Raw genomic sequence first — 15,960 nt, forward strand, 5'->3', positions numbered from 1 at the left:
CAACTTAACAGACTCTTCCCTTAAAGTTTAAACCATTAACAAGTCTGGGTGGGAATCAGTATCGGTCTGATACTGGTCAAAGTCACTAGATTGGACAGATAAAAATGTATCACAAATGTGTTTTTAACAGCTTCATACATTCATAAATGGCCTAAAATGACTGTATGAGACTGATATCGGTGTCTGTAGATACTCGAGTTTGTCATTAACACGATCCATGTCTATTTTTCTGAGCGAATCGACACTACCGTTCGAAAGTTTGGGGTCACCTATACAATTGTTTTCCATTAAAAGTCAGACTTTTATCCATCCAAAGAGTTGCAAAATGAATAGAAAATATAGTTAAGACATCGACAAGATTTCAGCTGTGCTAACATCATTGCACAAGGGTTTTCAAGGGTTTTCTAATCATCCAATAGCCTTCTAACGCGAGTAGCAAACACAATATACCATTAGAACAGTGGAAATGGGCCTCTATACACCTATGTACATATTCCATTAAAAACCAGACGTTTGCAGCTAGAATAGTCGTTTACCACATAATTTAATGTTATATTCATTGAAAAAAAAGTGCCTCTCCTTCAGAAATAAGGACATTTCTAACCGTAGTGTATGTGGAACAATTTCACACCAAAGCAAATCTGTAACTGAGCGTCACAAACATCCTCACGCACCATAAACATGACCTGGTTTATTGAGGACGGCGTTCTTTCATTCATTCATTCATTCCTTTTCCGCCTGAATCATGCTTTCAGACTAACAACCTGCATGTTTTTATCACCTATAAAAGATGGCGGTTTGTGCCTGCAGCTCCCCACGCAGCAGGTAAACACAGCGACACGTCTTGACACCTTTGAGCCTCTATTTCTAAAGGTGTTGAAGTGAGTGAGATTGAAGCGTGTGTGTGTGTGTGTGTGTCGGAATTAGGATTGACAACAGGAAGCAGCCACATTTCATTTCACTCCTCCTCCTCCTCCTCTGTCAAACCTCTCCATGTTTTCTCGCTGCAGGTTCCTCTTCGCTGTCTGTTGATTCAGCCTCTACAGCTCGTTCTCACGGTCTTTGTGGTCATTCCCTCCTCCTTCACAGGGTTTTTTTATTTCTGGTCTCACCCCTTCATCTTTGTACGTCTCACGGGATCCCTCCTTTCCTTCCTGCTGCCTACTTTCCACCATCCATCCCTGATTCCCCTCCTTGCCCCATTAGGATTTACATACTGCGTGAGGTTACTTCATATGAGTTGTTATTCAGCCCTGTGGTCGTATTCACCCGTGGGTTTCTTCCCTGCACAGTGAAAGAGAAGTCAAGGCTAGGATGGATGTCGTTTTATGCAGAAAACGCAAAACTACGATACAGTTAAACGCAAAATTAAGAAAAATGATTGATACTTCAAAAATGTAGATACAAAACACAAATTAGCTCAGCAGATTATCTAGATGAAATCGTTTTGTATAGTTCTTTAAGCCAACAATCTTGCATCACATCAGCTTTAAAGGTGCCATATGTAAGAATGTGGCCAAAAAACGGTTACTACATTCAAATTCAAAACACCGAGGTCTTTTAGGTTTCGTTTTTTGACGTATCTGGCAACCCGTGTTTGCTCATCAGCTGAGATTCTACTGACCGCAATGATTGGTAGACGGCGGTAGGTGGCGCCACATGCCAAACCATGATTTCAAAACATAAACATGATTTGCAGTCTGCAAAATATATTTTTAAATGCAAATAATTACGTTGTCTGTACTGTTGTTGTTGGTGAGTTCAGTTTGTTATATGAACATTATTCCTGAGTCTCTGTGACATATTAGGAGGATTTTATGCCCAGTTGCTTTAGATTTATTACATAATGCACCTTTAAATATGACATCAAAATGAACGAGACATTTAAAAGAACATAAATATTATATGAAAACGTTTTACATCACTCAGTTGATAACCCGTGGCTCCCGCACTCGCTAATAATTCATTCAGTTCATTTTTCTCTCATGCAAACATTTCAGTCGCGGCTCATTCCTTCAAAGATTCATGTGGATTTTGTCATTTTCGTTGACTAAATAATCCAATCTGCCATATCCATCCATATCTATTCAGATCTTTACATCACATCCTCCTCCTCCAGGATTCCAAATAGTTAACTAATGAAATCCAGATTTTATCCTTAAATTAAGTTATAATACAAATTGGGTCCAAAAGGGCCCACACTGTAAAAAATGAAAACTTCAAGGCAACTTGCTGCAATACATTTTTTTGTTTACAGCCCAACAAAAGTTTAAAAAAGAAAAGTTCCATCAACTAATATTATTTTTTTAGACAAACTTGTAAGTTGTGCCAACTCAAAATTCAAAATTAAATTTTTTCATTTAATTTTTAAAGGTGCATTATGTAATGAATCTAAAGCAACTGGCCATAAAATCCTCCAATAACCCAATTTAGTTCCGAGTCTATGAGTAGTTTTGAAGAACTAAAACAGCCCAGTCATACTGCTACTGCATAAAACAATGTACACCAATACAATACAACATTTGTAACATCATGTTGTACAATAATATAACCCTCATGTTCATGAAAGTGACATATTTGAATTGGATTTTAATTGAGTCTAATTAGGGATAAGATGCATCTCATCTGGAAGTCTGTTGTAGTCCCATTGATAATAATATCCTTTTGTGGTTGAAACCAGACACTCCCCCCTCCCCCCTTAGTTTGTCCCTGAAAAGTCCCTGTTGTACAGTCTCTTGTCTAAGATGTTAATAAAAAACGTCCTTGTCGAAACAAAGAGCAATTTGGTAAACACGTGATGGATGACGAGGCCCAGATCTCAGTGCGTTCATGTCTCAAACTGGCGTATTCTTTCTGTAAAGTCCACAGTGAGATGTCCCATCTCGTTTATTAATTGAGACGATCACTGTACGTGACGTTTAACACGAGTTTGACCCCCCCGTGTGGATGAAAATCACATTAGACCATATAATGAGCAATTATATGAGAACTAGATCACAGAAGGGAAGAAGAGACTTAATTAATGAGTGATTATTTACTCAAAAACATTGCACTTCTGCTTTCATTTCTCCCCCACAGTCAAATTTATGAGACGTAGTTTTGTGATCTATGCCTGTGGAGATAAGGAAAGTTAACTGTGCCAGACACCAGACTATTTTTATCACACAATGTCCCCATTTCAAGAATATCTGCTTTGACAATTTGTACTGTTTTTGAAATGATTCTGGATTATGTAACTGCTCTAAAGCAGTGGATATTGTACAGTAACTTGTTGCATAAAAATGTCTGGAGGAGTAAACAAAGAATGACTATTTATTTAGATTAGATCTCCGCAAGATGCACAGATAAACTCTCTGGGCTGCTTTGTTTAGACAGTAGTGGCTCGTGCTGTTTACAAGGACACAAACATAGGTGAGGACATCTGCGTGCATGTCAAGATATTCAGATGAATAAATGAATAAACAACAGTGTCGTCCATAATAAACGCAACACTTAGACCCATATTTTCACGATAACCACAGGATTGACTGTGAAAACTAAGGATGCGATGAAATACAGTTTTATATTTGAAACCACTCACAATAATTAGATTGTGGTATATTGAATTATTGATCATGAATTTGAGAAAAACTCGGAAATGTTGTCTTGCTCATTAAAATACAGTCCTAGTGATTTATTGTGAAGGGCCCCTGCGTTTTTACAATAATGATTTTCTCCTGTTTAAAATGGTGTTGATAGAAGGTAAGATAAAACAATTTTAGTGTGTTTTACAGTTTAGAGTTTAAAGCTTAAAGTTGTTGGTTTCATTTTTTTTTATTTAAAACCTCTTATTTAGAAATCATGGTGACAAATAAGTGTTTTAATATTTGGTCGACTAAAAAACATGCGTATGTCGACGTCAAAATGTGATATTTAAAAACATGTCTTTTCATGCTAGCCTTCAGCTAGCTCCTCTTATTCCACCCTGCGTTGTGTTTTATTTGCATTTTTAGTTTATTTTAACGTTAAATACAGGGGTTTTACCCTCTTGACTCAAGCCTTTTCCTGTTTTATTCCACCCTGTGTTGCGTTTTACTGTTTTATTTGCGTCTTTTATTTCATTTCAAAGTTAAAGCATGTCTTTTTATGCTAGCCTTCAACTAGCTCGTTTTTTCCACCCCGTGTTGGGTTTTATTTGCATTTTTAGTTTATTTTAAATATCTATATACTTGCGCCGCTAAACTTTGGAACACACTACCCTTAGATGTCAGGTAAGCAGGCCAATAGATATTTTTAAGAGAGGACTTAATTATGCTAGCTTTCAGCTAATTTATGCTAGCCTTCAGCTAGCTCCTTTTTATTCCACCCTGTGTTGTGTTTTATTTCCATTTTAATTTATTATAAACTTAAAACAGGGATTTTAACCTCTTTACTTGAGCCTTTTCTTGTTTTATTCCACCCTGTGTTGTGTTTTATTGTTGTATTTTGTTCTCCTTTTATTGTGAAGCACTTTTAGCTGCAATCCTTGTATGAAAGGCACTATACAAATTATACACAATTATACACATTTCAAAGTGTCTTATTCTTCTTCTTCTTATTATTATAATGTCAAACCTATTACACAATGTCATCTTCATTTTATGGGTCAAATAGGTTTTGCAGCTCCAGATGAATAATATTTGGTGAAGAGGTCAAAAATGGCTCTTCTGACCCCCTGACCTATGGTTTGCTGCCGCCGTTTACGTCAACACAAACACAAAAAAACAAAGCGATTCTCTATTAAGAAATCCAGAACGAGCCGTGTGGAGATGATTGACCTAACCATCGCTGTGTGATCTCTGTTGATAATGCTTTGATTTGTTGATATTTAAAACTGACACGCCACACATCACACTTGTAAAGATGAACCTACACGTCTTGAACTGGCAGTCTCAGTCCACAGCTGTGTACCCAGTTCGAATCCGCTGAACGAGACCCACTGGGAACTGAAATGATGATGGACACATTTGGCAATTAGCAGCAGGTGAACATAGTGCAGCATTTAGCAGACGAAACCGTGCGCTTTTCCCCCCCAGGACTCGATTAGACACCAGAAGCACAGCTACAACAGAGTCTATATTAGATTTCGCTCTCTAAATGAATGACGGCGTTGCTTCATAATTGGCGAATGTGTGAACAAGCAAATGGCTGCACACACACACACACACACACACACACACTCTGACGTTCACAGGATGATGTTAGTGTATGTGTATGTGTGTTTGTGTCATTGGTATGCAATAGCATTTCCTTTGACTTTATTATATTTGTGTGTGTTTTAGTTTGTTTTAATAAGTCCAGACCAAAACATTCAGTAGCACTTTAGATTAAGGAGCACATATTCACCATTAACTATAGGTGCTTACTAACATATATAAGTAGCATACTTGCCCTTTATTAGTAATCATTGAGCACGTATTAACACCTTATTCTACCTCTATTACAGCATGAATTAAGATTTTTCCTATATAAGGTGTTAAACTTACTAATAAAGGGCTAGTATGCTACTTATATGCATGTACTGTATATAAGCTTAAAGGTCCAGTAAGAACTGGTGACACCTAGTGGTGAGACTACAGATTGTAGCACTAAACAAAACATATATATCGCTCTTCTTTTGTGCGTGTGCATGTTGAGCTTCTGCTAAAGTACAGATGGAAGACTTGTTCGAAGGCTACAAAAAACAAAAACTTTATGTATAACTACTGCTGGGCACGTTATAGGTTTCCATGACGACTGACCGTAAAAGACGTGCGTGACGTCATTTTTTAAAAAGTTTCGCGTCAATTTAGAGACTCATTTTAAAAATCCGGAGTCATGTTAACATGATGTCACGCAAGTCTTTTTCCGGTCAGTCGCCATGGAGGTGCGTTAACGCAGTTAAAATGCCATTAACGTGCTAAAGTCCTTTCCCTTGATTATTTAACCATACAGTTTTTTACAAAAGCAAATAAATCTAGTCCTAATATGCAGAGAAAACTGCAGACAGACATCATTTTTGTATGAGTTCCTGGTTTGTTTGCTTCTGTTTCTGAGAAACACTCTGTCCCTTAAAAATAACGAGGACTTGGCCCCGTATTGTCTGCAGAGTGAATGTCCAGCTGCTCCCTCAGCATATCTTCATATCTTTGCTCTCTTTCTCTTTTTCTCTGTGTTTGGTTTGTGTATTAATCTCTGTCACCAACCTCAGTGTGTAAAGGGCAGGACAGCAGCTGGTGTGTGTGTGTGTACGGGAGGATTTGCAAAAAAAAGAATGTCCTGCATTTTTGAGTTTCTTCAAATTCTAACCCATGTGCGCTTAAACATGGACATTTTCACATTCACAAAGTTTGTAAAACTGTGTGTCAGTGACGCTGATTTTTGTGTCTCTGCAGGGAGGTCGCTCAGATTGACCAGTTCCTTCAGGAGACGGCGGCGCGGGAAGCCAACGCCAAAGTGCGTCTGCAGCAGTTCATCGAGGAGCTGCTGGACCGCGCCGACCGCGCCGAGAAACAACTGCAGATCATCAGCAGCTGTGGCACCACACCCAACGGCAGCCTGGGACACTGCAGCCTCCAGGCCTCAAAGGGAAATGGACGCCAGGTGAGGGTCTTAGAAGGCAAATGTATTATGTTCCGGGTTTTATTGCTGGAAATCGAGTTGGATGTTGAGTTTCGTTCACTAGTTTTCTCTCGTGACATAACCACGGACAGATGCACTCAATCTCTCCATCTCTGAAATTCTCTGCCGATAACGTTTTATTGTGCCGATTATTTTAGGCTCTTTTCTTTTTCCGGTTCCTTTCCATCTTAAAAACCTTATGGAAGAGGGTTACTTCAGGTTCAAGTCAGAAATTCTTGGTTATGACAAGACTTTATTGTGTGTTTGCTGCCCAATTCACACCAAAACAATACAACTTACCGTTTTTTTATAAAGAGATAAAATTCAATAATTGGGGAAATAATTGCCCACACTAGGATTTCTTTTGTTTTTTGATGTAAAACATTATTGATTATCCCTTTACTTGTTTTTTCATGAACAATAAACTAGTCGGATGTTCTACTTACTAGTTTAATTTTCTGATTTATATATAATTATTCACATTCACGTTATTACTTTAGTAGCTAATGTTTACCTTGTTTTCTTAAGTATAAAAAAAAGTACATTTCAGGACATGCATGTGTCGTCAGTCGTGCACAGAAACATTATAAATGTTAAGTAAATACAGCCAAATATAGAGGACTTAAATCCTTAAAATACACACAAAGTATAAACATATATGCACATCTTATCTGCCTTTGTAATCATCCTCTAAAAATCACTTTAACCCTGAAAAAATTTCAAAATCACTTCCTTCAAAGAAAATAAAAACCCTCTGCTGCTCTTTACTGTGATGCTGTAGCATAACACAGCAGCATCATAACGATTTTCAGTTTATTCTTCATTTCACCAAGTGGGCAAAAATGGCTGAAACTGCCCTTTAATCAATGTAAATCTAATAATAAATCCTCGCTTTTCACGTGTCCTCGCTCCAGACCATAAGTACATGATACATAACACCATATATATTATACCGTAAAGTGTAATGAGTGCACTCTTGTAATCAGGTACCGCTGTGTTCACCCACCAAAGGATTATAAGATTAGGACGTGCAAGATGAACAGGAGGCTTGATTCCGGTCTCTTTAATATTCAGCATGAAAACAGTATCGAGGCTTCGCCGCAGACGACGCCGTGACCCGAGGGCCGCACTCGCGCTCGAAAAGCTCCGCGAATCACAGGTCGGCTCTTTAACGCAGCTCGCGTCGTGTTGCAGTGTAAAAAGCAGACCATTTTATACGCTCTTAACAAAATGTCACTTATTCAAATTATTATTATCCGACACCGCATGAAGAGGTGACCTGTTCCACGCTGCCATGGAAACCGGTGCCTTCTCTTCGCTCAAGGTTTAAACATGGTTTTTGAATCAGGATGTAACATGGTGCAGATCTGCCCGAGAGAAATCCATCTCATTTATTCATTTTTAGCGATGTCTCTTTTGTAAAAGTAGCCTCTTGCAAAAGAGGAGAGAAAAGAAGTATGTACTTTTGTGCTTTCTTTTGCTTCATTAGAAAATGGAGATCCTTTTGGATTCATGTTTCTTTGCATTTGTACAAAGGCTGCAAAAAAAAAAAAGAGAAATAGAGAAAGAATTTTCAGACCGTTCACGATTTCAGTTTTTTTTATTCTGTCCATTTCGGTGAGATTTGTGTCGCTCTGCTTTCACTGCACACCGGCCAGAGGAAAAAAAAAACATGGAAGGAGTGTTTGTGTCCTTTTCCTTCATGGTCCATTTCCACTGGCGCCTAACCAGAACTGAGCCGTGTGAGTAAAGCAGAGAGAAAAAAAGAAAAAAAAGACGAGGATAGTGAGTGAGGCAGCGACGGAGTCAGTTGTTGGTGCTCATTGTTTTTCCCTCTGTGGCACGCTGCCAGTCTGGTACACTGAGTTCCACCTGGCACTGCTTCACTTTCACACACAGAAGCCACTCCACAGGGCAGAGTTAGATGCACAGGCGGTCTTCGAGTGGTGCATGTGTGTGTGTGTGTGTGTGTGTGTGTGTGTGTGTGAGTCCCGAGGAGGATTTTTTTCCTCACAGGCAAACAGAATGAGTGAGTCAGATATTGCACACCTACTATCACCAAACACACTTCATCATTCCACCTGCCTTCAGACCTGCAGCCACATTTTCAAGATGCTCAGGGCCTTTGTTACTGTTGTTGAGTCAGGGTGTGACAATGTTGGTTAAATGCTCTTATATATAATATATACACATATATATACACATACACATATACATATACATGTATGTATATATGTGTGTGTGTATATATATTTATATATAAGTATATGTATATATATGTATATATATATGTATATATATGTCTATACAGCTATATATGTATGTATATGTGTATATATATGTCTATACAGCTATATATGTATGTATATGTGTGTATATATGTATATATATACATACACATATATATATATGTATATATGTGTATGTATATATATATATATATATACATACACATATATGTACATATATATATATGCCACTTCTCAGCTTTCAGAAACCGTTGGGAATTTTCCAATAGCTTAAACCGTCACATAATTACGATAATGGAAGTGCACTTCCCCAAACTTCTCTTCTTCAATAAGCTTGGTGTTAAAGTTTACTCTTTTGTTAAAGTTTCTCTCATGGAAAACTCGCAATGACACATCACCTGCACCTCTATCTGCTCACATATTTCCTCTGTTTTCCTCTAACCTATATATATTTATTGTGTTTCTCTCCAGAGAAACTCCAGCCTTTCAGGAAGCACAAGAGGAATATACCAAGTGTCGGACCGACGTTCCTCCCCCAGCACAGGGTAAGTCGGCACCTTACTCTCTGTTCACGTTGTCTTGTGTTCTTTGAATACCTTGAATTTAACATCTTCAGGACGACAGGGTCTGATTTGCTTGTTTTATAGTCGAAGCGAGAATTGGTTCTCCATCCGTCTTCTACGGCTGTATCCTTTACATGAGGGTCGCGGAGGGTGCTGTGCCAATCTCTGCTGACATAGGCGGGACCAGTCCATCACAGTGACCACATATAGAGACAAACAACCATCCACTCTCACACTCACAGTCAATTTAGAGTGTCTATTTTACCTAATCCCCTAATTGCATGTTTTTGGACTATGGGAGGAAACCGGAAAACCCGGAGAAAACCCACGCACACACAGGGAAAACATGCTAACATACATGTAGAAAGGCATGAGCGCAAACCACTACACCAACTGTGTGGCCAGAATTGTATCTCTTGCAGTGCAATAAGAAGAAAATAGCGATTTCTATATATTACGTAACAGGACGATTTGGGGGGAAAATATCAAACTACAGATTTAGCAATTTCTAGTTTATTTTCAGTTTGGTTTGTGGACAAAACAAGACATTCAACAAGATCGTCATTTCCAGGTTTGACAAACACTGATCAACGTTTTCTGACATTTTATGCACCAGTCGGTTAATCAAGAAAATAATACGCAGATTAATCGATTACAAAAATAATCGTTAGCTGCAGCTCTACAGACAAAGAACCGTCCACTCTCACACTCACATCTATGGTTAATTTAGAGGGTCCATATTGCCTCATCTCCAAATCTGGTTCTGTGGGAGGAAACTGGAGAACCCAGAGCAAAGAAATTATCAATAAAAAAATCATATAATTAAATAATTGGACCTTGTTTTAAACAATTGATTTACTTTGAAATAGTTACAGCATTCATTTCATGAACAATTTGCTCATTTCCATATACATTTTTAAAAAGAAGTAATCGCTCAGTCCTGCAGTGAATGGTTTATTTGAAACGAGAGCACGTTTTCTTTCTTCCAAATGAATTGGCTTCTCCTCCTCACTTCACTTCTTACCGTAGTGAGATAACCCACAGCTGCAGTGAAACACAGCCTGTCAGTAATAATGTTACCAGTGGAGCCTCGGAGCTTTTAACCACCGCTTCCTGGTCGCTGGGACTGAGCTTATTGGTCCTGTGTGTAAGTGTTTGCTGAGCACAGTGGTAGAAAGTAACTGTTCCTCTGGAACACAATGAAAACAGCAGAAGTGCTGAGGTTACAACCCTCCAGCACTGTATGAGGGAAAAGTTTCACGTGTGATGTTACATTTCTACATTTGATTTATTTGTTGTCTTATAATAAAAAAAAGTCTATGACTTATTAACTGGAAAGTTTATATTTAGGCACATTACATCCTGCCAAGTTAATGTATTTAATCATACAGTGAAAATGTTTACATTTCTTTACTGTTTCTATGTTAAGCATTTTTTAACTTTAAAATAAACAAAAAATATATGCAGCATATGTATATGTGTATATATATGTGTGTGTATATGTGCGTGTGTGTGTGCGCATGCGTGTGTGTGTGTGTGTATATGCGTGTATACATGTATATATGCGTGTGTGTGTATGTATATAAGTGTGTGTGTATATATACATATACACACATATATACTCTCACACGTGTGTATATATGTGTGTGTGTCTATATATATTTATATACATATATATACGTGTGTGTGTATATATATACTGTATACATATATGCACACGTCTGTTTATATATGTATATTTATATATACACACACACATATATATATATATATGTATGTGTGTGTATATATATGTGTATACTATACCACAGAAAACAAAATTGAATATATACTTACATTTGGAATATTAGAAGAAAGAATAAGTGTTCAAAAGAAACAAGTTCAACACAAATCCACAAACATTTTGCTCCAGTCACAGTTGTGTGATGAGATTTTTCACATTTTTGTTTTGATATTTCAGCCCCAAACTCACCATCACACGCTGACAGATTTCATATGAGTGATAATCATCCCGACTGCTTTTCTTAGATTATTTCTCTCCACACACATGACATCACATCCACGGTAAATAATTCATGTGCACTGTGAATATTGGTCACCGTCGGAGACATGTGATGCAATCGCGTGGCATTGAGGCTGCAGATTGGACACGAGGTGTGACTCCTTGAGTATTTCTGGGCCGTGTCTCTGCTGGTGATTTTCTGACACATGGCGGCGCCCTACAATATTCTGAGTAACACAACTGTCGTGCCCAGTTGGTGTGTGACTGCGTTTCCTCGTGTAACGTCACACACACGGAACCTGTCAGGCCTTCCCCACTGAATCATGGATTGCAAAAAGGCTCACACACACTAATAATACGCCTCATGTCTCACATTATTGACCGTTCTTAATCAGAGAATGAATGTAACTTTGCACCAACGTCAGTCATTTATTGGCACTGACCTCATCAGATATTTATGCCACAACTATTAGTAGGTTTTTGCACCTAAAATATCTGCCTTTTTAAAATGTTGTATTTGTCATTACTGCCTTTTATAAGTCAATTTTGTCAGTTTTTCACAAGTGGAAATAAGCACCAAAATTTGAATGAAGAATCCCATTAGCCAAGCAAATTTCAAAATGTCAATTTCCAACCAGAATTTCATTTCCTGGGCCGATTTCAGAAATGTTGTCGTCAAATTATAGGTAAAAATGTCTTTCTGCCGTTTCTCGGTCTCAAATACAACCTGTCAAAATAAATCAATTTCATATGAACCCCAAAAGGATGATGTATGAAATAAATGTACAAAGACAAAAACGAAGCATATTTTTGGTATAATTTTAGTTAATTATAATAACCTTGGTGTGCACAGGTGCTATTATTCTTTTGAAAGCTCACTTATTATTATTGTTATTATTCATTTGCAAGAAGCAAAAGTAACGAGACAAAAAAAAACTATGTTTTTACCAAGGTTTAAGTGGAGAAATAATTCTTGGCAGGCTGCAGTGACTCCGTGGCCTCGCAGCTGGTCACCGACACTTCTTTTTACACATCGGGGGTTTTTTTTATGATGTGAATTAATGAGCTACAAATGTGCGTACAATTAGATTTTGTTGCTTGAGGACTGTGCTACGTGTACAGCTGCTGCTGCTGTCTCTATTTAAAGGAAAAAAAGTTTGGTGAAACTAAAGATGATGTCTTTAACCTGCAGAGCTTCAGGGAGGATGAAGTCTGTCTCGCAGGGATCCGGCGGTTACGACAGCGACAGTGTGGAGATGCACCCCATGGACGACTGTCCCGAGGCTCAGTACTATCACATGCAGTGTCGGCCAGGTGAGGGCGGTTACTCCCCTGGATGCGGCGGCTCCAGGAACTGGGGCCTCCGCAAACAGGCCATCCAGAACTGGCAGCGGCGGCCGTACAGGAACAGCACGGAAGGCGACGAGGGAGACGTGTCGGACGTGGGCTCCAGGACGACGGAGTCCGAGGTGGAGATGTGGGAGCAAGAGAGAAGGGCTGTGGCTGAAGTGCAGCAGTCTGCTGCTCCCTATCCTCACCACGGCAGGGCAGGATATCGCCATAACGTAGGTAAGAATCTAGACTCCTAAGCTCAGACACACGCTCATCTGAATTCAGCTCAGGTGGAGTTTTATGAACTGTATCACAGATCAAACTGAGAGCGGAGTCCATGGGAGCTTATATGGTAAACAGGAAGGGAAGAGGCCACATTTCTGCTGCAGGGCACAGACGCAGCAATGTAAACACTGTATGGACGACAGCAATGTAAACATGTGAAGAATATTTCCTTATTCGGATGATTTAGGATAAAACAAGTGAAAGTAAAGGGACAGACACATACATTTACTTAAAGGTCCCATATTATACCCTATTTCTCCAAGTTAACCTAGTTCCCTGGTTTCCTAATGAACATGTCTGTGATATGCTTTGGTCAAAATACCATATGGATGAAGCACCACAGCAGTTCAATCACCCTGTCAAAACAGCCCTGTTCAGAACGCTCTGTTTAGTCGTATCTCTTTAGGACCACCTTAAAAAAAAAGAAAAGAAAAGTAAAACAAAACTTAAGGGACAGGAAATGATCAGCCACAGAGGCTACTGGGAGCTAACAGCAGTTAGCATTTGGAAAAGTGATCATTTGCAGGCTCTAGCAGGCACATTGCCGTCATATATAACATGTATCCACTGGACAGATAAATCCTCTGATGCTGGAAGTTTGTGTAGAACTCTGTGCTGCACTGTGGAACCAAGAATAGAACTTTTCGCAGACTGACGATTTTCGGATGCCGTTGCCCTCGCCAGCACTCTTGCGTGCTTTGCGGACAAAGCGGCGCTCCGCGAGACAATTCCAGGAATTTAGAAATATTGCGCTCCCTGTGATTTAAAACACTAGGCCATATTGCGATTTTGATAAAAATTGTATTAATTGTTCATTCCTATGGCCGACTACTAAATTCCACATTTAATTATGTCTAATCTTGATTAGTCTTGTCCTCTGCTACAATGAAGGTAACTGGACTTGACTGGACTGGACTGGTAACTGTTCCAATCCGATTTTATGAACCAAATTACAGTACATAACAATAAGAAAAAGTCACACCTAAAAGCCAATAAAAGAAGCATTTGAAAACAATAAGAAACATAAGCTAAAACACACATAAGAAATATAACTCACTCAGGGCTTTTAACAGGGTTAAAAGCCAGCGGAAATAATTATAAACATATACAACACATTTAATTTCATTGACTCATTATACTTGTATATTATATTAATATCATTGTTGTTTTTAAATGCTTCTTTTGTTGGCTTTTAGGTGTGACTGTTGGGTCAACAGAAGTCCAGTTCAGCCTTTGTTTTTCGTGTTTTAATTGCTTCTTATTTACGTAATTTGTGATTCTATCAGTTTTGGTTATTTATAGATGAATTTTGCTTCATAATTATGTTTTTTTATATCACCAACTGTACATCATTCAATGAAATTCGATCAAATATTATAATATATATAAAAAATAGCCCACTCTTGTCCAGCCTAGATGCTCTCTGGCCCTCAGATCATTTGAGTTTGAGACCCCTGTTTAACATTAATACATTTTTTAAAATCTTCCATCAATTTATTATATATGCATTGTGCAAATACACACCCTTTTTATTCATTTGAGTCAGACATTGTCATTGAACATATTTGTATGTTTCCTTGCATACTGAGCTTTTGCAACCTTTAATTGTGCCAAGCACAGACAGCCAATCATTTCCTCCAGTTTCACCACAGATTGCACGTCTCTCTGTTAACTTCCCGCCCCTGCCAAGATCCTATAACTCGCTGCTGCAGCTCCTTCTCCATCCACCCCCCACCCCGCCATTTTCCCTCCACCTGCTGTCGGCTCATGCCTCCATACCAGGTGGACCAAGGCAGTCCGGGAAGGAATGAATCTGGGCCAGAGCCCTGTGACACATTTGCATGTGTATACTGTACATTTGCTCAAACCCTTGTTTCTTACGTAACGCTCAACATGTTACTGCCGTTCCTCAGCTCTGACGTAGTTCGAGTCCTTATTGGGAGAGTCCGTGCCAGGTTTTATCAGATGGTATGTTTCGACAAGTGCACAGTTTTCACACAACTTGGCTTTTTTCGGTTAGTTTTGCAGTCTTGAGCGTAGGTGGTGTGTATGTGTGTGTGTGCGAGCAGGGGGGAAAAAGAGAAAAAGAGGATGGTTCATAGCCCTGATGGTTTTGAGCAGACGCCTTTTTTCAAGGCCAAAGATGAAATGAGTCATTTAGGAGCAAATCTAGCCGAGAGGGATAAGCCAGGCTTAGACTGGACACAGCCGGTATGGATGGCAATAAGCAGAATATAAAAAATATCAGAAGGAAAAAAAGAAAAAGTCTAATCTCATGTTGTGTCTTGTTGAAAGTTGGCGCCACCGTGTGACAGAATCTCTTTAAACACTGTGGCATTTACCTCGACATGTTGGAGAAAATGGGTTTGCCTTCAAAAGGAAGTAAAAATGAATTCAGTAAATAAATGGATGTAGTTACTGAGACAAATCAACATGGTCTTTAAAAATATATATATATATATATATACATACATATATACATACATACACATATACATATACATGTGTGTATATACAAAAATACATTGATGTATACATTTATATATGTATGTGTGTGTATATATATAATATATATATACACATTCAGGTGTGTATTTTACAGCAGTTTTTTCATCAGATTGCCTTGGTTCTGTTGGAAAAAAAGGATATAATGCTCTATATTGCACATTCTTATAATCTCTGTATACACATTTTAATATAGTAATGGAAAAAAAACATCCTAAATGCTCTGAGTTCTAAGGGTTGAGGCACTTGTCAAACTCGAGGCCCGGGGGCCAGATGTGGCCCGCCACGTCATTTTATGTGGCCCGCGAGTGATTAATTGGTCTTAAAAATCTGTGTTAAAATAGGTCTATGCTGCTTTAAGGCGTGCGTTGACCATAAACTACATTTCCCACAATGCATGGCGATT

General features: G+C 38.6%; 1 protein-coding gene across 1 annotated transcript in view; it reads left to right on the plus strand.

The window, feature by feature from the left end:
* fbxo41 (F-box protein 41) overlaps positions 1 to 15,960 on the plus strand; it is a gene marked incomplete at both ends in the record, with an annotated part of 34,219 nt that overhangs the window by 13,298 nt on the left and 4,961 nt on the right. Inside the window, 3 exons of the mRNA XM_083909755.1 lie at positions 6,393 to 6,600; positions 9,339 to 9,412; positions 12,625 to 13,001. Of these exons, the coding sequence (XP_083765881.1) occupies positions 6,393 to 6,600; positions 9,339 to 9,412; positions 12,625 to 13,001 (659 nt within the window). The remainder of the gene's footprint in view (positions 1 to 6,392; positions 6,601 to 9,338; positions 9,413 to 12,624; positions 13,002 to 15,960) is intronic.

Source organism: Microchirus variegatus (assembly GCF_963457635.1).
Source record: "Microchirus variegatus genome assembly, chromosome: 23".
Lineage (NCBI taxonomy): Eukaryota > Metazoa > Chordata > Actinopteri > Pleuronectiformes > Soleidae > Microchirus > Microchirus variegatus.